The sequence below is a fragment of the Rhinoraja longicauda genome, chromosome 9, assembly GCF_053455715.1.
Source record: "Rhinoraja longicauda isolate Sanriku21f chromosome 9, sRhiLon1.1, whole genome shotgun sequence".
NCBI classification, from domain to species: domain Eukaryota; kingdom Metazoa; phylum Chordata; class Chondrichthyes; order Rajiformes; family Arhynchobatidae; genus Rhinoraja; species Rhinoraja longicauda.
This window is the reverse complement of record NC_135961.1, coordinates 17,915,885-17,941,307: the sequence shown is the minus strand read 5'-3', so window position 1 is coordinate 17,941,307 and position 25,423 is coordinate 17,915,885. Positions and strand designations below refer to the sequence as shown.

General features: G+C 39.5%; 1 protein-coding gene across 8 annotated transcripts in view; it reads right to left on the bottom strand.

Moving 5' to 3' along the window:
- prox1a (prospero homeobox 1a) overlaps positions 1-24,077 on the bottom strand; it is a 112,902-nt gene extending 88,825 nt beyond the window's left edge. For 4 of the 8 annotated variants that reach the window (XM_078404892.1, XM_078404897.1, XM_078404898.1 and 1 more), the window contains exons 1-2: positions 16,289-16,460; positions 9,676-11,455 (exon numbers count right to left, since the gene is read on the bottom strand). In XM_078404892.1, coding sequence (XP_078261018.1) covers positions 9,676-11,388 — 1,713 coding nt within the window. In that variant the 5' untranslated portion in view covers positions 11,389-11,455; positions 16,289-16,460. Of the gene's footprint in view, positions 1-9,675; positions 11,456-12,783; positions 12,801-14,613; positions 14,881-16,288; positions 16,461-20,956; positions 21,072-23,967 lie in introns of those variants that run through there. The other 4 variants (XM_078404895.1, XM_078404893.1, XM_078404894.1 and 1 more) reach the window with 4 other exon arrangements.
- Between the last annotated feature and the right edge of the window lie 1,346 nt (positions 24,078-25,423).

The following is a 25,423-nucleotide window of genomic DNA, read 5'->3' as shown; positions in this document are numbered from 1 at the left end:
GGCCCCCAAACAGTAGCCTCGACTTAGGGTGCAAGTTAAATCAGGAGATAAAATTGGCGTGTCAAAAATGTAATGCTACGGTGGTTATGGGAGATTTCAACATGCAGGTAGACTGGGAAAATCAGGTTGGAAATGGACCCCAGGAAAGAGAGTTTGTAGAGTGCCTTCGAGATGGATTCTTAGAACAGCTTGTACTGGAGCCTACCAGGGAGAAGGCAATTCTGGATTTAGTGTTGTGTAATGATCCTGATCTGGTAAGGGGACTAGAGGTAAAAGAGCCATTAGGAGGCAGTGATCACAACATGATAAGTTTTACTCTGCAAATGGAAAGGCAGAAGGGAAAATCGGAAGTGTCGGTATTGCAGTATAGCAAAGGGGATTACAGAGGCATGAGGCGGGAGCTGGCCAAAATTGATTGGAAGGAGGCCCTAGCAGGGAAGACGGTAGAACAGCAATGGCAGGTATTCCTGGGAATAATGCAGAGGTTGCAGGATCAATTTATTCCAAAGAGGTGGAAAGACTCTAAGGGGAGTAAGAGACACCTGTGGCTGACAAGGGAAGTCAGGGACAGCATAAAAATTAAGGAGAGGAAGTATAACATAGCAAAGAAGAGTGGGAAGACAGAGGATTGGGACTCTTTTAAAGAGCAACAAAAGTTAACTAAAAAGGCAATACGAGGAGAAAAGATGAGGTACGAGGGTAAACTAGCCAATAATATAAAGGAGGATAGCAAAAGTTTTTTTAGGTACGTGAAGAGGAAAAAAATAGTCAAGGCAAATGTGGGTCCCTTGAAGACAGAAGCAGGGGAATTTATTATGGGGAACAAAGAAATGGCAGACGAGTTAAACCGTTACTTTGGATCTGTCTTCACTGAGGAAGATACACACAATCTCCCAAATGTTCTAGGGGCTGGAGAACCTAGGGTGATGGAGGAACTGAAGGAAATCCACATTAGGCAGGAAATGGTTTTGGGTAGACTGATGGGACTGAAGGCTGATAAATCCCCAGGGCCTGATGGTCTGCATCCCAGAGTACTTAAGGAGGTGGCTCTAGAAATAGTGGAAGCATTGGAGATCATTTTTCAATGTTCTATAGATTCAGGATCAGTTCCTGTGGATTGGAGAATAGCAAATGTTATCCCACTTTTTAAGAAAGGAGGGAGAGAGAAAACGGGTAATTATAGACCAGTTAGTCTGACATCAGTGGTGGGGAAAATGCTGGAGTCAATTATAAAAGACGAAATTGCTGAGCATTTGGATAGCAGTAATGGGATCGTTCCGAGTCAGCATGGATTTACGAAGGGGAAATCATGCTTGACAAATCTACTGGAATTTTTTGAGGATGTAACTAGGAAAATTGACAAGGGAGAGTCAGTGGATGTGGTGTACCTCGACTTTCAGAAAGCCTTCGACAAGGTCCCACATAGGAGATTAGTGGGCAAAATTAGGGCACATGGTATTGGGGGTAGGGTACTGACATGGATAGAAAATTGGTTAACAGACAGAAAGCAAAGAGTGGGGATAAATGGGTCCCTTTCGGAATGGCAGGCAGTGACCAGTGGGGTACCGCAAGGTTCGGTGCTGGGACCCCAGCTATTTACGATATACATTAATGACTTAGACGAAGGGATTAAAAGTACCATTAGCAAATTTGCAGATGATACTAAGTTGGGGGGTAGTGTGAATTGTGAGGAAGATGCAATAAGGCTGCAGGGTGACCTGGACAGGTTGTGTGAGTGGGCGGATACATGGCAGATGCAGTTTAATGTAGATAAGTGTGAGGTTATTCACTTTGGAAGTAAGAATAGAAAGGCAGATTATTATCTGAATGGTGTCAAGTTAGGAGGAGGGGGAGTTCAACGAGATCTGGGTGTCCTAGTGCATCAGTCAATGAAAGGAAGCATGCAGGTTCAGCAGGCAGTGAAGAAAGCCAATGGAATGTTGGCCTTCGTAACAAGAGGAGTTGAGTATAGGAGCAAAGAGGTCCTTCTACAGTTGTACCGGGCCCTGGTGAGACCGCACCTGGAGTACTGTGTGCAGTTTTGGTCTCCAAATTTGAGGAAGGATATTCTTGCTATGGAGGGCGTGCAGCGTAGGTTCACTAGATTAATTCCCGGAATGGCGGGACTGTCATATGTTGAAAGGCTGGAGCGATTGGGCTTGTATACACTGGAATTTAGAAGGATGAGGGGGGATCTTATTGAAACATATAAGATAATTAGGGGATTGGACACATTAGAGGCAGATAACATGTTCCCAATGTTGGGGGAGTCCAGAACAAGGGGCCACAGTTTGAGAATAAGGGGTAGGCCATTTAGAACGGAGATGAGGAAGAACTTTTTCAGTCAGAGGGTGGTGAAGGTGTGGAATTCTCTGCCTCAGAAGGCAGTGGAGGCCAGTTCGTTGGATGCTTTCAAGAGAGAGCTGGATAGAGCTCTTAAGGATAGCGGAGTGAGGGGGTATGGGGAGAAGGCAGGAACGGGGTACTGATTGATAGTGATCAGCCATGATTGCATTGAATGGCGGTGCTGGCTCGAAGGGCTGAATGGCCTACTCCTGCACCTATTGTCTATTGTCTATTGTCTATTGTCTATTGTCTTGTGGACAGATGAGAAAAGATTAACTTATATCAGAGTGATGGCAAGAGCAAAGTATGGAGGAGAGAAGGAACTGTCCAAGATCCAAAGCATACCACCTCATCTGTGAAACACGGTGGTGGGGGTGTTATGGCCTGGTCATGTATGGCTGCTAAAGGTATTGGCTCACTTATCAACAGTGATGATACAACTGCTGATGGTAGTAGCATAATGAATTCTGAAGTGTATAGACACATCCTATCTGCTCAAGTTCAAACAAATGCCTCAAAACTCATTGGCCGGCAATTCATTCTACAGCAAGACAATGATCCCAAACATACTACTAAAGCAACAAAGGAGTTTTTCAAAGCTAAAAAATGGTCAATTCTTGAGTGGCCAAGTCAATCACCCAATCTGAATCCAATTGAGCATACCTTTTATATGCTGAAGAGAAAACTGAAGGGGACTAGCCCCCAAAACAAGCATAAGCTAAAGGTGGCTGCAACACAGGCCTGGCAGAGCATCACCAGAGAAGACACCCAGCAACTGGTGATGTCCATGAATTGCAGACCAAGCATGCAAAGGATATGCAACAAAATACTAAACATGACTATTTTCATTTATATGACATTGCTGTGTCCCAAACATTATGGTGCCCTGAAATGGGTGGATTATGCATAAACACTGCTGCAATTTCTACATGGTGAAACCAAAATGTATAAAAATGGCCTTTATTAAAATCTGACAATGTGCACTTTACCACATGTGATTTTTTTCTATTACAAATCTCAAATTGTGGAGTACAAAGGCAAATAAATGACGGGTCTTTGTCCCAAACATTATGGAGGGCATTGTAGGCACTTGATGGTCACATGGACATGGTGAGCTGAGGACCTGCTTCTGAGCTCATTTACTCTATGACAGCTTCAGGTACTTCAGTACAACAGTTTTTCCTACATTCGTATTATCATGAAAATTACGGCAGCCCACATAAAAATATGGCTGTTAAGAAAGTAGTGAGTTTGCAGACTTGATCTTGCTTTTATTTTCCCAAAAACCTTGGATTACTACAATATTGTCCACTGGTCCACAATTTTACTCCAATTTGTTCTTGGGATGCAGTGATGTGATATTTATTGTTCATCCTTAATTGCTCAGAAAGCATGCTTTATTCAGATTTAAGCCTTATTAAATATCGAGATGAGGAAATGTTATTTTATAAATAGCAACCATGCAAATAATCCACTTATCATTTAGTCACAAATCTCTTATTGACTAAATTACTAAAGTTAATATCAAAATTAAATGTTTTGAAGGGATATGTATTAACTGACTTGATGGGCAGATTCCATGTCAGAAACTTGCTCTGTGGGTGTTTCTAGGAAGGGCAGATGTAATTTGAGGCCTCATGATGCAGCAAAGCCAAGTAAAACTGCTCGCCATGGAGTTGAAAGTGGCATTAACTCAATTTTACACGGATATATTGTGCAAACCTACAACTTGTGCAGCGGTTCAAGATGAAATTTTAGTCGATGGTTTATCCGATTTTAGTAAAGTTTATTACAAAATTTAGTCTATTTCAATTTGTTAAATTCCCACATCTGTTGAGAGCAACCACAGGTGAAAAAATCAGCTGCCTCCAATCTTTTCATCATCTAACAAGCACGGCTCTGGTAGCCACAAGAGCAATGTGTAACGCAAATGAATTTGCTCCAGATACTTTTTGAGAATGTTTTACATTAACTGCTTCTATTCTCAGTTAGATGGGAAACAATGATGCAGGTTACCCCTGGCCTCCACTCACCTTTGGCTAGTAATAGAATGCAGGAGGAAGGGTATCATGCTTCACTAACCCCTCCCCCACCACATTATCTTTATTTACCTTCATTCAGGCTGGGTAATTCTAACATGGCAGCCATATTTCTATTAATGAGGCTGCACGGAGTTAACCATGACAACAGAACAATAGGTGGGGTCGTGGACTTGCCGCAAGAGACCAAAATAAGTGGAGAAAAAGTTACTTCTGTTGAATCCTTTGGGAAAGGTGGAGAAAATGTTTTCTCGCAAACTTCACTGGGAATCTTTGGCCTCCCAGTCCTGACCTTGGTCTGCTGCTCCAGCTACCTCCACCTCCCCCAAGTAATTTTATGGTAGAGATCATTCCCATATTCATGAACTTTCAATGTCGTTTTTGCTCCCACTTACCGGTTCTAATGTCATACTTCTCAGATTCCTGTGAAAATCACCCCTCATGTTTTTACGTTAATATAAAAATCACACGAATGTAATTAATTTATCTATGCCCCAGCAAGTTATATCTCTATGCCAAATACCTGCACAAGGATATGGATTGTGTTCCTGGGCTAAGAACACTTTCATTTTCAGAAGGAATGAAATAAGGGAATACGCAAATAATGTGTTTCTGCATCTTCAATTCCAGGATGGATTAAATATTATTGAAAATCAGTCTGACCGACAACAGACAATGTTGTTTATTGCAGATCCTTTCTTCTTTAGAGTTCAGTGGGTTGGATGGGGTTGGTTTATGGCATTTAACAGTGTACACCTTCAGAAGAAGAATGTAACTACTCAAAGAATGATTAATTTATTTGCATTTAATCCAAATAACTAAATGAACTTTAAAGTTTTATTGGATTATATGAACTCCATTAATCTGTTTAGTGTTTGTGAATTTATACCAAAATTTAAAGGCAATGGAGGAAAATGAATCACTTTAATTTTCATGTGTTATTTGTTAGATCAGCTGATACGTTTACTGTGTCCTTCCAAGAATTCTATAGCAGGAATATCTGCACTATTATTCCTTCAAGGAATGATTTTAAATAAAACATTGACACAAAGTTAAATGTTTATTCAAATTGTATCAATTTATAGTACATTTATTTAATTTGTGTTTTCCAGATTTCATTATCTATAGCTCCTTTTGTCTACATTTAAAATATAAAACATTCAAAATTAATTTGATCCTGGCTATCTTCTTAGCCATTCAAACAAATGGATCATGATGCAAATTTTTACTGCAAAGTTATTCTCTCTCGATTTACGTCACTGTGTTAACAGGAACATATGTTTTTATATTGCCTGCAATGGATAAGGAAAATTGGAATCTGTCTTCTCAGGAATTTCATAAAGAAGTGCACGTTCTTTACCATTTCTAAACAAACTGCTGACGACTTCTTTCAAAGCCGCTCAGCAAAGGGGTGCATCTTTGCAGCCTGTCAACATCCTCCTGTTACAATGCATTCACTGCTTAAATTCTAATCTCTTAATATTATCATTGGACCCCCTTTTTTAAAAGACAACAAAAACAGATGAGGAGCATCGTTTGAAAGTAAATGGTATCAAGTGCTATGCTTTCATTATTTGTGTCCAACCAGCATTTCAGCGATCATTCTATGTGGGACGCTGTGCTTGCTAAAAAGGCATTTAAAGGGCCAGGGCAGCTCAATTTAATATCTGCAGTTCTTGGTAGTGCTGATCCATGGTGGATGTGCCCAATCACCATGGTACAGAGAACGTTTGCAATTACTTAAAGCTTTATACTTCAAATTTATTTCCAATTTGTGGATAGAGGTGGTAAAAAGAATATTTGTTCAACCTTGCACTAATAAATCACATAACTAATTATAACCACCCTTTAATAAGATTAACATTCCATAGTTTAATATCCTTGCACAATTGTTGGTAAAAATACATATTCTAATTATATCTGGTGTAGAGATAAATAGTTTCTTTCCATCTTATTTCATTCTGGACATACTTTCCTCTTATCTTAAAAGAAAGTTAGATTAAACTGTATTTTATATTCTGCAGAATATCACAGCAAAAACTGACATGACATTGCACCACAATACAGAACATCAACTAGACATTAAAGAGCTACATTAAACAATAACTTTATTAATTAAACATTAAAGAATATTTGTGTTATTTAAAGAGCATGTGTGTTATTTTTAAAGTGAATCACCTGCCCAATCTCACTTTGTGGAAAAGAAATGTCAAAGAGGGAGCGCCCAATGCTTGAGCTACCAAATGTACACCATTGTTATTGAGTCATCCCAGCTGGACTCCAAATTTAATCCCAGGTCCCTCTTGAAATTATCTGGTTAGAGTTATGTTGGCAGTTGAAATACCGCCATTGGTCTCAGTGCTCCAAGCCGAGGGACAAAACAAATCAAGCAAATTTGCCGCCTGCAGCAAAAAAATATGCATGATTGTTAAATGAAGACAGTGTAGGGTTCTGCAATGATCATGGAATAACATGCCTGCACATATTACTCGAGCTAGTTCAAGAAGAATGGTTAATTTCCATAGCACCATGATTGTCCTTGAGACTATGCCTCAATATGAATAATTATATTTAGAGATGACAGAGAAGGGGAAAAAATGGTAAACGACACAAAGCAACGTAAAGCGTGAGCATATGAACAGCTGCTGACATGTTATTTCATTTTGATTTCCTCAGTCAGTTATAGGATCGGAAATCTGCGTAGTACATTTGTAAAAATACATAATGATCAGACAAAATTGCAAATTTATATGTTCGTTCTTTAAATGCTACGACATATTACGACATCTAATCATATTAAATGAAAACGGAAAAAATTAAATTAAGGCATTTTTGAGAGTTCTTAAAACAACCTTAATAATTAATACATCATATTAATGAAATACTTCATTTTTTAAATAATGTTGGGTAACTGCTACTTTGCCTAACTTGTTTCTAATAGGAACCACAAAAAGCATCTTAAAATCATGCTACATCAAAATTGATGCCACTGCTTCTCACAATAATGTAAAGCAGAACTGACCATTTTCCCTTTTAAGTGCTTACGCTAAAAGCAACTGTTCTCTCAAGAAAGCTCTGGCTGTTTCTAGGATACTTACACACGCACAATGACTCATGTTGGAATAGATTTTGTAAACATACAGCTGCACAGAATGTGAGCACAGCCCATTCAAGGCCAGAAGAAATGAGCACAAATAAATATTAAGGAGGTAAGAAAACGTACAGCTCTGTCCCAGCAGCTCATGTGGCTCACCTCATTCTTTTAGCTTCAGCTTTGTTAAGACAGATGACATTCAATTCTACATGTCATGCAAAATAGACAATAACTGCTGAAACTTGAGCCAGCTGCCAGGTGTAAAAAAAAGAAAAGATGATAAATCCATAAATTAATGAAAGACATCTGCTCAGGAAAATAAAAGATCAGAGAAATACTGCACTGCAGCTGAACCTAAAGACTATTCAAACACCACACGAGTTTGTGTGTAGTCTGCATACAGAGTTTTTATAAGGCAAATATGTAGAATTACCTGAGAGGCAGATGAGTTATGTCAGTGCAGGACAATATAAAATTGTACAATTGGATGGATTAAAGACAGCAGCAGTGTAACTGGAACATTGCCATTTTCAATTCAGCCCGAGAAGACTTTTAAAATCCAGCCTTGAGATGGACAATAAAGTTTTGTTTAAAAAAATAATAATCAAAGCAGTATTTGCTTTATAAGTATCACTGTATGCCTATTGCTGCCAGAAAATAATTATTCACAAAATTTGTGATCGAGTAGATAATTTTAAGTAGAATTTCTAAATTCCATCTTGTTCAAGTTATCATCTTTTCCATTATTCCATATCATATGTAATGTGATCTTAGTTACCAGATTACTCGCAATTAAATATTTTGGCACTGGACCAATGATTGGAAGCATTAGAACTTGATTGTAGTTTCACTCTGCCTGGTTCCTAATATTATATTTTAGTTTACAACTCTAGGTGTCATCTTATTTTTTTGATAGCTCCATGGAGATTGAATGTACTCGTATATTAGCCTTGCCCCGAGCAAGTAGCTCAGCTCCAATGTGCAGTATGCAAATGATGTTGTGTTCTACAGGTTATTTTCTTGAGATGCAAAAGGAGGGTTGTGTCATGGAGGATCAAGGCTGAAATCTTGAGAACAGCCATTCAACTGTTTCCTTTAACATTAGGGATTGGGATGGTGGTGTGGTGGGGTGGGGTGGGGAGGGGGTACAGTAAAGAACCCCGGTCCAATTACTATGGTTCTATTCATGAGCTTGCAGAATATTTCACCATTAAGTTAAAGTAACTGAGATACAACTGTGTGCAGTTGGACATAATGGGTTTTAATACAATCATAATCTTTCTAGTTCAATAAGTACAAAATAGTACACAGTAAAAGTCATTTCTCTTTTTGAGGACAATAAATTATTACTATGTGAGTGAAATGGCTGAGCATCCTCTATTAGTTTAGCTAAATACCTGAAAATTCCTACAACATACTCCAGTCCAAAATTTGTGTATAGCGTAGGCCAAAATAAAGGGCAAGCAATATGTACCTTAACGTAACTTTCAAGGTAAGGTGATAAATTCATAGCGGCAATTTAAAAAGTGCATTTTCGACACCTATGAAATATGTAACTGGCCATTAAATTCACGAAACTCCGCAGAGTGCTGCTAAGCAACAATAAATGGTGCCGTATGTTACTGACTCCTGTCAACAAATCTTTACAGTAAAAATAGAAGCTCTATTACTTCAACAAAGTGATAGGATAAAACAAAAGGGAAAGCTGTTTTGAGAACTGGCACTTTAAAATAGGACAATTTGCAGTTGGTGCACCATTTCGGTACTTCATGAAATATTTTTGAGTTATCTGTTTGAAAAAGAGGAAAAAAAGTACAGTAAATCTTGTGAAAGAAGTTCAGTTTAGCTGAGCCCACTCTGATTGTGCTCGCAAGCTTTTAAAATCATTTGCTTTGTATATACAAGGACAAAAGATTTCTGTGTACAGCTGAACAGAGGTTAATCATGCATAGCAGGCAGCTGCACTGAACTTGCAGAACATTAAAGGGTGGGGGTGATGCACTTGTTGCACCTTCACTGTCTGGGTTATCCAAAAACAGATAATGATGGTAAATAAAAATCAATGACTGGACCCCTTGCTTAAAGTTCAACTCAATTCTAATGAGATGCCATGGGAACAATATGGGTGAAAACTTGGAACTCTTTTTAGTTGCATATACCTATTTAAGACACTAAAGAACAATCAGTAAAGGATATTGTATTTCCAGAGTATGGTGAAATGTCTGCCATGTCTTGCAAGTCACTACACTCAGATTTAATAAGAGACAACGAGAGACCTTCCGCTGTGCTGGACGGATGGATTGGTGAGCAGGGACGATGGTTCATGTGGTGTGATGATACTTTGGTCCGCAGACAGGCAGTTTCCCTGGTCAGGTCCAAGGACTCGGGAGATGACCTGTCTTTCCCAGATACTGCACTGGAGGCATTGCCTATCGAACTCTGAAAGGAATAGGCCATGAGAGGAAGAGGCAGCGGATGGCGAAAGGCAGGGGATGAAAACCCTGCTGCGGCTGAGAGCGGGGACTGGTGATGGGAAACGTGGTGGCCTCCCATGGAGGGGGTGGACGCAGATTGCTCGGAGGAGTTTTTGCGTACTACGAGAGGCAGTGCTTCCGTCTGGTCCGAGGAATTAGACACGTGCATGTTGGCAAAAGTATTCAACGGGTTCGAAATTATAACGTCGCCAAAGCATTGAAGTCTTTGATTTGTTGTGTGAAAGTTGTGGTTTTCTCCATTCACGGCAAATCTCGCCTGTGGAATCTGGATAGGGGGGAAGACCCGAGGAAGCTGGTGGGAGGATTTAGAGAACATTTTGACGACAGAGTCCACTACTTGTGACATGGTGGAATTGAGTTCTTGTTTGAGCGTCTCAGCGAGCTGTTTCCCTTCAGCATGCAAGGTGGTTAGGCCTTGGCTTTTCCTTGAGTGGCCATCTCTCTTCAGTTTTTCATTTTCTGCCGCCATTTCCTGCTCCCTAATAAGAGCTCGAGCACGATCAAGGAAGTGTCCTGGATCCAACTCTGATATCTCATGGTTGGACCGGTCTCGTGCTCTAGTATCAGCAGTTTCTGACTGCAAGCTGTCTTCGGACAGATTGCCATCTTCATCGTTCTCAGAGTCCGTGCTGTCGTATATTTGGTAGAACTTTTCCTGGAGCTGGCGCAGTTGCTTCTGCATGTCTTCCAGTTGTTGCTTCAATTGCCGCCGTTCTTCTCGCTTTTGCTCTTTCCGGGCTGTAGCCAGTTGCTGAAAGCTCTGTTGCTGCTGCTGGGGAAGCTTCTGCTTGCGTTTGTTCTCCCTGTAACTTTCTCGGGGACTCACAGGCTGCTGTACCCCATCTCGATCGTTCTCTCCACCCCGCAGTGCCACATTTGGCGAATGACTCATGCCTCGAATTATGTTTTCAACTCGTGCACGCTTGGCCCGCAAATGTTCATCACAAAGCCGATCCACGTCGAACTGACTCATGTTAGGCCTGCTAAATGGCGACAGGCATTCTTGGCCACTTTCCCTTGAAGAGTTGCTGCAAACATCCTCCTGATTTGCCTCTGACCCCGTGCTGGAGAGACCACTGGTTTGCAAATTGAGCTCCGTGCTTCCGTTCTTAGTTGCATTGTTTTTCAGTAGCTGGGAAATTATGGTAGCTCCAGGAAAAGGCATCATGGCATCTTCATAAGAGTTTGCCCTCTTCAGCAGCTTGCGGAGCACATTTGATTTGTCCCCATCTGTGTGCTGAACCACTGAGCACTCAATGTCCTGATCTGAACTTTGGGAATTCATGACACTAAATAGCTTCCCTTTTGCTTTAGTTAACACCGTGGATGTTCCGACAGTTCTCTTCACTCCAATGTCGACTCTTCGTCTCTTAGTATGTCTGGTTAGCAGGGCTATGCTGTCATGATCAGGCATCACTGGTTTGTTATTGTGCCATCTTCAAAGGCTTGTCATCTGGGCACAGCTCGAGAATCCCGGGACCCTAGCCAATAGAACAAAAGGACCGATGAATCATTTTCTTTAATTTTCTCCAAATTTCCTGACCTCAAATCTGCATAAAATAGGCAAGTGCTGGTAAAGGGAGTTATGGGACATTACATTTATCACAGTTCATTATGCCTTTGGTGCAAAATGATTTTTACAAATATTTCTTTTCACATGGTTTGGGATAGATTAAGATTTTTTTTTTTTTAAAGCTAATAAGCTCCTTGAGCATCAATAATATAATTCACAAGTACAAGTGTTATCATTTACCTTAAGGGGAAAAGTAACCAAAGTGAAAGAAAAACATGCAGACAAATATATTGATTAAGTCATACAAAAATCTGAAAATAATTCAAGAACAAATCAATATAACTAGTGTTTTATGCATTTCTATTTTGCATCACTGCAGTTTAATGCAAAAGTAATTTACTAAAAAGCCATGCTGACAAATTTGTGTAATCTGTTCAGATTTAGCTTTGTTAATTTTGTTCTATGCACAGTTAACTTATGAACTTACTAAATTGCATTCATTTCTTCTGCACTTCATTCAAAGAATGCCATGAGATATGACATTACTGACTACACAAAATGAAAGGCAGCAGAGCAAACCTAAATATAGATTTACGCTGTCCATTTATTCTTTTTTAAAACCTATAAATAGTTAATTGTTGGCAAAAGGTTATCGAATGCTAATGGTGGTAAGAAATTGCTTCCAGATTCATACTGTACATTAAAAAACACCATTGACAATGACATTACTAAATATTTACATCACTTTTCAAATGTTATGGTAATATTTAACTAATCAAAGGTCATCAGTTAAAAACTTTGTATACACCAATGAGCGTACTAATCAAAGGAAATGTTATATAAAATCTACCGAGAGGTTCAGATACAATGTATGTGAGAATTCCTTTATAGCCTCAAAAATCACATTAGAAATTAATTAGTGACAAAGCAAGAAAACATGGAGTACAAGCGTGGGAAAGGAAGGGAATGGATTTCCTTTTATGTCAGAACTCCCAATTTCCCAAGATCAAAAATACACTAATGTGTGTGTCGTTTCTCACATAAAGCTAACTTAGAAGTGATCCATGCCTGGTTAACTCACATAGATGTAATCCCATGGATGTTACATGTGCCTGAAACTAGGGTTTAAGTTTCTAACCTACAAAAACAGAAAATCACAAAATATTTTTCATGCTAGATTTACTCTATGTGAAACTTTTGCATCAACTCAACAGCACTCATCTCCACAATAGCACGGCTGCTTGCCAAAGGCAACATGCAGACATTTTGGATTTGCTCCCGTCCCTTTCAACTCACCTGTAAAAACATCCACATATTCTACAGCACCACAGCTGTGAGTGATTATCTCTACAGAAACAAGCATCGACTAAGCAACTTTCAACCTGCAGATATTTGGAAACGGACCGTCACAATTTTAAATAAAAACAACCTGCTTCCCTGCCGGAAGATTTGATATTTAGGCTTGCTATGTGCTCGTCATAATTCATAATTAATATGAGACCAGAGCAAAATTTAATACTTAGGATAACACAGTTGTGAGAATTTAGTCCTCCTGGTTAATTTACGTCCAATGTAAGCTGTTGCCTGCGATAAGTTTAAACATTTAGGGCAGCTTAGAAGGCATTCAAACTTGCAAAATCAAATGTGTTAATTTCTTACTCTTCCTAGAGCAAATTTCTATATTTATCTTTAAAGAATTCAACAGTAAAAAGCCTTCAAAATATTTTAAAATTCCAGCCATGCCTTTACTAGTTAAAAGTCATTTTAAACATCAATAAATATGCTTCGTAGATTAAGAGAGTTAACAGATATCATCAATATATATATATATTTTAAAGTGTTGCATATGTGGAGTATTGTGTAGAGGGAAACGGCTAACTGTATGAGATGCATTTAAATATAAATTACTTCTAATTATCATCTTAAGCAAACAAAAATGGATGTACAGTCTTCAGCTCAAAATCAATTGGATGAACACATTCTCAACAGTTATTTTCCTTGGGAGTAAGGTGTCCTGGTTACCAGAAGTAAGAGCCATCTTCCTCTACATGCTTATTCACCTGCGGTTTCAGGAAATGTTTGCGTTAATTCAACTGTTTATTAAGCTGCATTTACATCAAGACAACAGTTGCTGTTTAGCTGTCTTGTTGAGGGTGTGGAAAGAATGGAAAAAGGGAAAACGGAGAAATTGGTTCAAGTGGATGTTGATGCCTCTGAGTTGACTAAGGGACGTGGAAAGACAGCACTCTTTAAAGAACAATTTAATGATTCTAAAATAACTCCTTTTTAATTTCTCACAATACAGCCATGCATAAAAATATCAAAGCACACCTAATTGTTAAAAGGTTCCCATTCTATACCAGAATTAAATGCATAATTAATAACTTTATCTTTAATCCATCCAACAATTCTCAAGCAATTTCTCTTTCTCATGTAACGTTAATTAAAACATAGCGAAGCTAAATCATTGGAGGAGAGTATTATCTGCCTAGTTTTCTTCTGGAAAGCTGAACCCAATACATAACAGTCTGCACAAGGCATCTAATCAAGTATATAGGCTAGAGCAAAAACAACTTGGATAATCTGCTGTGGAAGAAAATAAAACTTGAATAATCATAGATGACTGACTTTATAACCTCACCATATGTAGGTTTCCTCGGTATAATAAATACCTATTCAGTTTTGTGTTTACCGATATATGCAGGGTCAATATATTATGGAAAAATTAAATAAATTATCTACCTATAATTGGTACAGGGGAAGCACTTCGGGGAAATTAAACTTTATGGACACTAAGGGACGTGAAGAGATGTTATCGAGGAAAACACCGTTGCAGCTCAGTTATTTATCTGAATTATTTCTACAGATACAAATTGATAGTTCAACCGACTTCCAAGCATCAATCTTTCTAAAGTTTTAATGGGGATTTTAAGCGAAGTGTGATCCTGGCAGCGCTGCGGTTGGACCGGATTGCTGTGTCCAGCACAATTCCCAGATCAATTTATTCCTGTTAAACGAGGACCTTTATCAAGTATCCGAAAACAAGCTTTTGCAGATTTTATAGCACTTCATATTATAATTTTGTAAACAAAACAAAAAAATACGCGTACCAGCGATGGACAATACCTTTTTGTTTGGAGAGAAGAAACTGTTTAGTCTCTGGAGGGCGTTCAATTTGATATATCGTGATTTTCATTGGGATCTGATGGCAGCCTCTCTTCACAAGGCGAGACGCTGCTGAGCCCTTGTAAGACGCTGCACCTGCCCGAGACACAGCACACCTGTCTGCCTGTGCCCATGCGCACTGTCTGACTACTGCCAACACCATTCAACACCTCTCACCATCCTGAAACTTCGCCTTTTTGAAACAAAACAATCTGCCTTGAAGTGCTCACCAGCTCACTTTCAGCCGGGGTCTGGCGTTTGAAGGGGGGGGGGGGGGGGGGGGGGGGGGGGGGGGCGGGGGGTGAACCGTCAGGAAAACATTAGCAAGGCGATCCTTCCGTTGCTGCGCCTGTGTTTCAGGCATCCAGCAGCTGCCTGGGTAAACATCAATTTCGGGAACAATGTACAAGACACGCGGGGATGCCAGCGACTTTGAATTGTCTGTAAACAATTAAAGGCAATTCTAAAAAGGCCACAGTCGCGGGAGAACAAACTCAGATCTCCACCAAGCTCAAAGTAAAGAAAGCACTGCGCAAATAAAGGGCAGCACCGGCAACAACCGTTTTTGGGTTGTTTTACTGAAATCATAAAACTACGTTTCCAAGATTCGCGATGCTGCAAAATCCACTTTCAGAAAGTTGATTTCACTTTCCCGATAAGGCCAATGCATTTCTCTCCCTCCTCTCCAAGCAATCTACAACCTGCTTGCATTAACACAAAATGCACCTTTTTTTCCCCGCACGCATCATCATTCCAACTGCTCAAACGTAGCTTCCAATTAGATGTTGTTTACTCTTAATCAATCCTTGCCAATGCAAAGCCGACCATTCCATCTGACAGCGCACCTCCACGTTAAGTACAATCAAGAGCGAGGTCGGAGTTTCGTGCGTTATTACTACGAACGCAAGATTAATTCCCTGAGATTTCAGAACAAAAATGCAAGTGGGTACAAGGGGGAATTGTTGACAAAGGACACCTTGTGACGACAACTTCTTTGTCCATATCTGACCATCAATACAGCCGCCTTGTGACCATGTATGTGTATGTAGGGGGAGGGGGGGGGGGAGAATGAGGGGGCTGGGGAAGAGATAGGAGCAAATACTACAACCAATATGACCGTACACTTTAAAACACCTTTAATGTAATCACTATTTCTATTAAAGTTTCAAGAAGAGACAAGCGTGAGCACAATGCAAGACGAACCCAACTGTACAATAGCACGTTTATTAACTAAATTATATCCTAAAAGAAGGCAAACCGAAACTAACACATCTGTACTAGATCGGGAGGGGGGGGGGGGAAGAAAGTATCCACACAAATCAAAAACAAATCCGTTGCATGATGAGACACGAAATACCTAGGATACTCTACTTGACTAAAGACAAAGAGGCAGCAGATGATGGGACAAAAGAGTACAATGCAATATTTGGAAAACAAGCAACGTATTGTGTACAAAACAAAAAGGGGTTAGAAATACTTCTCTACTCTTTCTCTCTTTCCAAAACACACATGGAAATGCAAGTAAAAAAAGGAAACCCTTTGAAGGTATGGGAGCCAGCTGCAAGCAGCCTTTAAAGTTTCTGAAGGACGTTGCAGGGAGGGAAAAAAAAGGTAAGCAAGGAGCAAGGTTACTTACTGTGCTTGTAGTGTGAGTGGGCTGCGAGGAGGAGAGCTTGCTGCTTGCAGGAGGGAGGGAGAGAGAGACAGAGAGAGGGGGGCAGAGATGGTGAGGGTTGTATACCTCCAGGAGGCAGGGCTTCGCGCCGCCTTCCTCTCCCTGATTGTTAATTCTGCGCGAGCCGCTGAAGAGACACTTCAAGACGCGGGGAAGGAAACAGGAAGAACGCGCGTCACAGTCTTTGTGACGTCGCCCCCAGGCCCCGGGCCAATGGCGAGCGCGATCGCCGCCGTCCAATCAGGCAAGGCTTGGCGGTCGCCTTCAAACCGCCGCCTTCAGCCAATGGGATGGCGGAGCGGGGTAGGCGTGTCACGTGCTCCGGGATTGAGGTTGCGTCTCCCCCGCCCCCCCCCCTCCCCACCCCCTGCCCGCACCAATGCTGCCTTGTGTCCAGCAAGTGCCAACTTTGGCTGCAGCCGCCGAGCCGCGCATTGCAATAAACTAATTTATTTCTATATATATATATATTTTAATTTCGATTGTCCTATTTTCCCCGGGATTGGACTCGTGCAATCTGATTTCAGAAGTAAAGAGCATAGGAGCTGGGGGGGGGGGGTTCTTTTCTTTTGTACCTCCAACAATGTGTAGTTGATATACAGAAAGAAAGATCTGCTCACTAATATTAAAGCCGAGCAACAAAACAAAAACCCATGTGTTATTGTCGACAATAGACATTAGGGAGGATTGATGTCGGACATGCCAGTGTAGCGATGGGGGAAAAAAACGATGCGCAATCAATATTCGGACCGCATCCGGACTCTGGGGGAACCCTAATCTCTGGTAGGGAAAGCTGAAAGTGAAGATAAACAAAGTGCTGCAAGGGGTTAACGGTGTTTGTATAGGATGTGTCACTTTTTCCAATCCATGAAATCTAAATTAGGTGGTTAAAACTACTAGTGAGTTTAGTGGGATGGTTACATCGAAAGTGGAGGAATGCAGTGGAAATAACAGAATGGGGAACTTTTTTGCGGAATACTTAATGAAATCTGTACTTGCAAATAGTTGTGGTGATAAATCCCAGTTAAACCAATGTTAATCCTGATATGTTATTTCCTTTTAATACACTAAGCATACATAAATATTATTATGTTATTTATCAAAACGCCATGGCAATTTCCTAATCGTGTATTCTTGATTCTTTTATGATGCCGAGTGACTGTCAAAGTTAAGCTTAGAGATCCATAAGTTACTTTTTGTCTCTGCTATATATTAGTTAATGCTGTGTTTAAGTCACGGATTTGTTATTCTAAGTGTAATTTGATAACATTAACCGTTGCGACTGTAAACTGCGATGTATCTTCTGAAAACAATAAGAGACTTCGCAGTTTCGACCTATCGACCTATACCTATCCGGCGCACGAATTCAATGTAGTGCGGTAATGGGGAGAGGAATTGAAAATGATTCAATATTTAATGGTTAAGCCTGGTAAATTGTATATTTCTTTCTTTGAACTTACAGTGAAATCCTCGGGGTTATGTGTTTCGCCACTAAGATATTGTCCTAAAGTTGCCGAGGCACCTCATGCTTATTTTGTTTAATGAAACTCTGGGTTGAGAAAACAGCCAACTTCTCTTCTTGACGCCTTTGAGTGCCTGACTTAGAAATATATTCAATCACATAGAAACATAGAAAAATAGGTGCAGAAGGAGGCCATTCTGCCATTTGAGCCAGCATCGCCATTCAAAAGGATCATGGCTGATCATCTAAAATCAGTACCCCGTTCCTGCTTTTTCCCCAAATCCTTTAATTCCTTTAGCCCTAAGAACTAAATCCAACTCTCTCTCTCTCTCTCTCTCTCTCTCTCTCTCGAGAGAGAGAGAGAGAGAGAGAGAGAGAGAGAGAGATCACAGAATTCCTAGACGCAAGTGGGATGAAATCTGCTGTCACTTCTCAATCGGATTAGTTAAATCTCAAACTTTAGGACAAACAATAGTCTTTTCTGACATACGCCGCTGTTAAAAGGAACGGAGCTTTCTGCATTCAAACAGTTTTCGATGCGCGCCAATCGTATTGTCCTCGTGTTGCGAATACATATCATAGTTCAACTGTAACGACGCAGCTATATCTGTCCATAGCTAAAGATCCACTTTTCCGAGCAGAACAAAAAAAACGTTATTCTTTCACCGATCACTCTAATGCTCCTATTCGGAACAATAAAATTATGATTGAAAATGATCAGAATTCCTAATTACTAAAATTTGGAATCCTTATCTGAACACCTGCAAATTAAAAATTCACAACGAAGTGATGGGAAGTAACTTTATCAGACTCATCTGATGACTGTAGATTTCTTGTTTCTTCGGTTGCCCTGACAAACCTGTTCATAATTTAATGTGCAATAAACAGAAGGAAACAGGTGTCATTTGGAGATCTCGTCCCAACATTTGGTTGCCACAAAAGTGATACCATCAAATCGAGATAGCCCCATCTTTTGTGGCATGCCATCCAAAAACACTAGCTAATATGATCGAATAACTATTTTCACAATTGAAATAATGAGTGTTTGTTATACGTTAAGATTACGCCAGCTGGTATTAATTTAAATTGTTGATTTGTAAAGAGCATTCATCACATATGATATCGGTGTGCCTCGTCATATTAGATTGAAAGATTTTTTATCTTACTCTGTTATGTCACCGTAGAGACCACGCCATTGCAATTTTGTCTATCAGGCAAAAAATATTAGCGATTAATACCTTTCGGGATTAGCTGGGCACAAGTTACACGTATTATTCAAAATTAAGAAGGAACAGGATTTGATTTCAATTGCAGTTTTAAAATCTAGGTTACGGTTACACATTTTAACTGTAAAATACAGGATACGCGATGGGATAAACTGAGATGATATGGGAAATGATACATTGAAATCTGGAGCATGAGCTCCACCTCTCCGTTGTTCAAATTCAAGCGGAAGATTTAGAGGGGACCGGCTTTATGGTAAAGTAGGTACACCAGTTGCTTACTAACGCTAAATAACCAGGAACGTGGGTATCGTTTGTCCATGGATTTGTTGAATCGTGATCGTGATAATCTTTACAGTAGCGGGTTAATCGTATATTTAAATCGAAGACGAGCGCGTTTTAAGTAGATCACTAACCTCATTGTTCCTTAGTCAACTTGGGCCATCTTAAAGGATGCGTTGTTAAAGTATACTTTACTAATGAGTCCAAAATGTTTGGACATATGGAATATGTTCTATCGTTGATGGTAGCTGAAAACTTTAGCTGCGATAAGAGTTACCCACTCGTGAAATAGTTTCGCAGTTAGCCATCAGCGATAAAGTATATGTCCAAACATTTTCACAGTCGTCTAACTCTCAGTTTCTGTGTTTCTGCAATCCCAACTGTATTCCTTTATGATTTTAATTAACATTGTCTTCGTTTTTATTTCCACCCGGGGTTTTAATTAATACCCCACGGGTGACATTTAACTCCCCCCCCCCCCCCTCCCCTGCGTTTCGCAACACTTGCTTTTAAAGTATTTCCTCTCGGTAGTTGATTTATACGTAAGCAGCTTTGCATTTTCGGAGTTTCATCGTGCAAGCTCACCTCATCATTTCTGAATGGCGAGTTGAGTTCGAGATGTCCAGCGGTCCCCACGCTGTGCATTTCCCCGAGTTGGGCTGGCCAAACTCAAGGTTACCTCATAGAATATTATAAAAGCGTTTCACCCCGACAGAAAACACATATTGCATGGGGCGAAGGGGACTTGGGGGTGTGGGTATTTTACAATTATGCCTCGCGTGCTCTTGTTTTGCAGGCCTCGTGTTGGATGGTAACCTCTGACTAACAGTAAACTGGCCCTTCATTACAGATCCGATTCATACCGAATTACATGAGTTACTGACTCCCGCGTGTTTCTTCCATTAGTACAGCAACTTCGTAAAACCAGAAAGGTAATTATTTTGATTGTCAGGCTCTCATTCAAAGAACGCTTCTATTCTTAATCGATGCGGGGTTGAGATGTGGCGTATTCCAATAAAACATAATGGAGACTCAATTCAATTAATATTGTGACTTTTGACTGTTTCTCAGTAAATATCCCACTCGCGGATAGTTTTGTGCATCATTATTACCCAGCCCGGTTTCTTGCATAGAGTGGGCGCATTTCCCACAGCTTAAGGCGACTAAGATAGCTGGTTAAACAAGCTGCAGGTGTCGTTGGTGAAACAGGGAGGACTTTGCTGAAATTGGGAAATGGCTTTATTCTTTTGATACAAGGAAGATCTTGAATGATGAGTCACCAATGTTTGCATTGTCAAAATTATACAAGAATTACACCCCGAAGACGAACGAGAACCAGAATTCTTCTTCGACACTCAACACCCATGTGCCAAGTTTTGGGAACGGATGGAAAGGATAATGGGGATGTCAGTATGTCTGACATCTAACGATGTCAGTAAAACTAATGGGTTTTTTTGGTGTTTATTTCAACATAAATACGGTGAAGTAAATTCTAATGCATTTCTCAGTCGATGTAGAAGGACGATGCACTTTTAAATGTATCAACAATATTAGGTCAGTGTTTTTTAAACAAAGGACAGTTCTACCCATTCTCGGCAGTTACTTTATTAATGTGAGATTAAATTATTGGTCCCCACATATTCCGCGCAAAGGGATTCTTACCAGCATCTCTACTGCAAGGATGATGTGGAATCATTGACTCACTGACTCCTACCCATCCAGTTCAGTGGCTTGCTGTTCCCATCGTCACGTGATCCACTGTAGCGAGGGGTTGTTTTGCTAATGTTGAGTTGAATCCAAGTTGACGAGGCATCAAGACAAGCAGTCCTTATCACATGCTTGTGCAACACCATTTTGTTCATCAACGTCAGTTGTCGTGCTTTGTTTGAAAGACCGTATCACAAATGATTCTTCTGCCCATCTAATGCACGTCTATAACAGTGTAAATTGGGTCTGAGCGATGTTTGATTGTGTACATGTCGGTGTTGAAGTGCTGAACGTAGCAGTTCCATGTTTCATGCTTCATCAACGTGAAATTTACAATTGTGACAGTTATGTTCCATTTACAATTGTTTTTAATATTCTGCGTGTTTAATTTGTTACTTTGCACTCCGAGTGTTATTGGTGTCAGGTTTGGCGCTTCGGCTGGATACATTGGACTTTGGGGAGAAGGCAGCGCTGATTCTCCAGATCGAGACGGCTTAGTGTTAATTTTATCGGCTTGAGCTCAACAGTTACTGTCGAACCGTAAAACTGGAGGTGCTGTTTTTACACTGACACATCAGACCTGATCCTTTTACTTCCCTTATTGGTCATAAATTCACAATTTCAAACAAGAATAAGGAGAACAGAATTAATATTTCAGATGGAAGACCGTTACAAAATGATCTGAGGATCATAATGTTGTGAAAGCCTTTCTTTATAATTCATTTACATGTAAAGGAACAATATAATATGTTTATAATATTTGAAATGACCTGTAAAGGTTGGAGATACAATTTTTAATGCTCAGTGGGTGCATCTTAAAATTATTGCCAGACCATTTAAAACTGAAATCTAAAAGTATTTTTTCATTTTAAACCTGGGAGAAATCTGGAATCCTCTCATCATTGATTGTGCTGGAAAATATCAATTTCCAAGACTGCACATTTCTTAAGCAGGGGCATCAGGTATTAGTGAAAAAAAGCAAGCGACTGGAAATAAAGGGTAACCAACTATTGTCTAATCGTGCAATTTACCATTTCTCCATATTCCCATATTATCCATTGGTTTTATTTCTTTATTATTCACTCTGAAAATAAGTTTGATGATTACTTAGTGAGACAGAAGGCAATGGAAAGATTTGTTAGAATTGTTTAAATTTATATAGCATGAGTTTTGGAACCAAATTTAGAAAAGAAGTGGCTAGGATTTAGAATGCATTGCCCGAAGGGCTGTGGAAACAGATTCCATAAGAGTTTTCAAAAGTGAACTGGATGAACACTTGAACCAGAAAGGGATATTGGATGACAAAAGGTAACTGGAAACAACTGGATGCTCTTTGAAAGAGCTGATGTAGACATGCTGGGATGAATGGCCTCGTCTGTTTTGTACTATTCTACATTTCAATGGTATTTTCTATGACATGGTCAATTTCCTTGGTACTGCAGACATTTCTAAAACTTGGACTGGTGTTTGACAATAAGTTCCAGTCGGGGAATACTTTTCTAACACAGTCTTACATGTTTTTCATGTCTGCTGCTGAGGGAACTCAGCACATTCTAATCATAGTTTGGTCTTCAGCCAGCAATCAAAATATAAATATTTAAAGATAACAGGCAATCCTTAATTTGCTATCATCTATATTAGCAATTAATCTAAATGATTAGAGAACATCCAGTAAACCTATTGGATAAGTCACAAAGTGCTGGAGTAACTCAGCAGGTCAGGTAGTATTCTCCAGAGATGCTGCCAGACCTGCTGAGTTACTCCAGCACTTTGTGTCCTTTTTTGGTAAACCAGCATTTGCAGTTGATTGTGTCTACAACCCTCTGGACAATTTGCAAAGCACTGCTTTATATTCCATCCAGTGTTAAACCAATGAGTATAAATTAACCTCAGGGTGTCTCTGTCTACGGTTAAACCCAATTCACTAAGCTCAAAAACTCCAAAATGTATTTGGAGTAGCTAGATGAGCTACTTCCATCACTTATTTAGAACATTTCAGGTCTGTATCTTAACTCCAGTTACTCGTATTCTTTTATATAATCCTTTATATTCTCACTTATCAAAATCTATTGTTTTCCAATTCTAATTTCTCAATTCATGTAGACTCAACAATTTTATTTTGGTTAAGAAAGTTCCAGATTCCCATAATCTATTTTTACTGCAGAAATGCTTCCTAAAATCACATCTTAATGATTTGGTTTTAATACTTACTTAAATATTCCTATCTTATATTTAAAAAAACTAGATCAGGGTCGAAGCACTTAAGGTTTTTTTCTTCAACATATGCCAAGCAGTTGCAAAGCATGCATTGCTCATAGCTGAACAGGTTGGGTTTAAGCAATAAAGGTGCTGTGTGCTTTCTCTGGGTGGGATTCTGTATAATTTGTGTCTGTTTGGCCCATTTATAGTTTATAAAACAAAAATGTTGATTATAATTAAAAAACGTTTCACTTGATGAAATGATTGAATGTGGCCTTAAATGGGAAGATTCATAAAAATAAAAAATAAAAACATATACAGTATTTTCAGTTAACAATTACTAGTTAACTTGACTGAAGAAATAATTAATTAAGACATGTTTTTAACACAACTGGATCAATTGAAACTTATTGAAATAGCCACAAAGACTGCTTTATGAATGTTATTAAATTATCCTATTATAAAGCAACCATGCTCTGAAGGTGCAAATCCAGTTGTTTAGAATATGGTCCAGCTCATCATAAATAGTATATGTATAGGAGTGGTGGGCTTTCGAAAATCATTAGAGAGTGGATAATAATAAAACAAATGATCGCTTTGTCTCTTATTTCAATTCAAAAGTATTTGATACAAAAGTAGTTAATAGATCGTAGGACATGTTACTTCGGGGGATTTCAAATAAACATTTCACTTTTGCGCCCAAGAAATGTGTGGCGAGGTAAATAAATTAAATTATGTGATCCAGTTAACTCCGGTCACGTACTTACGGTTTGAACAAGTAAACGTTACATAGGAAATGTAACGCTAAAGGCAACAAAAAAAAATCAATTGACGTTTCAATTCGTTGATTATTTAAGGGGTTATTCATTTTCTGCTCCAACAGGTTGATTTCGTTCCTTCCCCATTTTCACTCTACAAACTCTCCTTCACTTGGAATAAGCTATAATTTTTAGTGTTTTATTGTTCCGACAGGGTTGTGTGTTTTTGTGCACAACTTGGATTTTCCTATTGAGGCATAAATTGCAAAAGAAAATACAATGTTGGAATGGGAGGCGATTGCAACAGTTTCCAACAGGGGAGTAAATAACAATTCTCTTTGAGGTCACTGCGGCCTATAAGGATTATTTTATAATCATTTTTAGCGCTAGCCTCTTTCCAAAACAGGTGTCTCCATTCTTGGCACTTATTTTTGAAACGCGACGAATAATCTCGCATCTACCCTAGAGGCGCAATTCTGAATAAATGGAAAAACACGCCAAACATTAAAGGAACAATTGCTCAGAAAAGGAAGGCGCTGATGAGGTGTAGAGGAAACCTGTTTATTAACATTGGACACCTCTTATCACAGACTGCACACAGGACGTACCAGATGGATCACTCGTACAATAATTCATATTTTTATAACAATATTGTGCAGTGCCACCCGTTCATGTGGATTCCAGATTACTGGCAGCAGATTCTGAGGTTACTGATTACGTTTGTTGTTTCCCCGAACTGCAGTCTGAAAGACTTCGAGACTTTATTTGAAACTCCGGAGGGAGATAGAAAACACGTGCTGCTTTTTGTTGGAGCAAGTTATCAAAACAAACTGGACTCCGACGTTCCGCAGCTCCAAAGCCGGCCCACTTTTTATGCCAAAGTGTGAATCGGATAAATAGATACATTTGTTTTTAGGTGGCCAGACATTCTTTTCTCAGTGGTTGCATATTGCTAAACCATCAGTTAGTTATTTTTTGAATTTGGACTCCTAACTTAATACCACGACCTGCTTTATTCGCCCCAGGTTCATAAACCATTTTGTGAAATATTTGGATTTTGGACTTGATACTTTGAACTTTGAGTCTAAACCTTCCTTCTGGTAGTAGCTGAAAAAAGTTAGAATTGGAATATAATTGGACTGTTTTTTTTAATGAGGTTGTTTTTTAAAATCCAATTACTCTAGAAAATATCCTGCATAGTATCTGGGGAGACTGGTGAGACTGGTATGAGGAAAGGAATTGCTTTAAATGGTGGGCGGATTGAAAAATGCGGCTCTCCACCTCTGTTAACATCTGGCAACAGATGAATAGACCGAAGTTAGACACAAAATGCTGGAGTAACTCAGCGGGACAGGCAGGAGCATCTCTGGAGAGAAGGAATGGGTGATGTTTTGGGTTGAGACCCCTCTTCAGACTGGTTAGCGATAAGGGAAATGAGAGATACAGACGGTGAAGTGACTCCAGG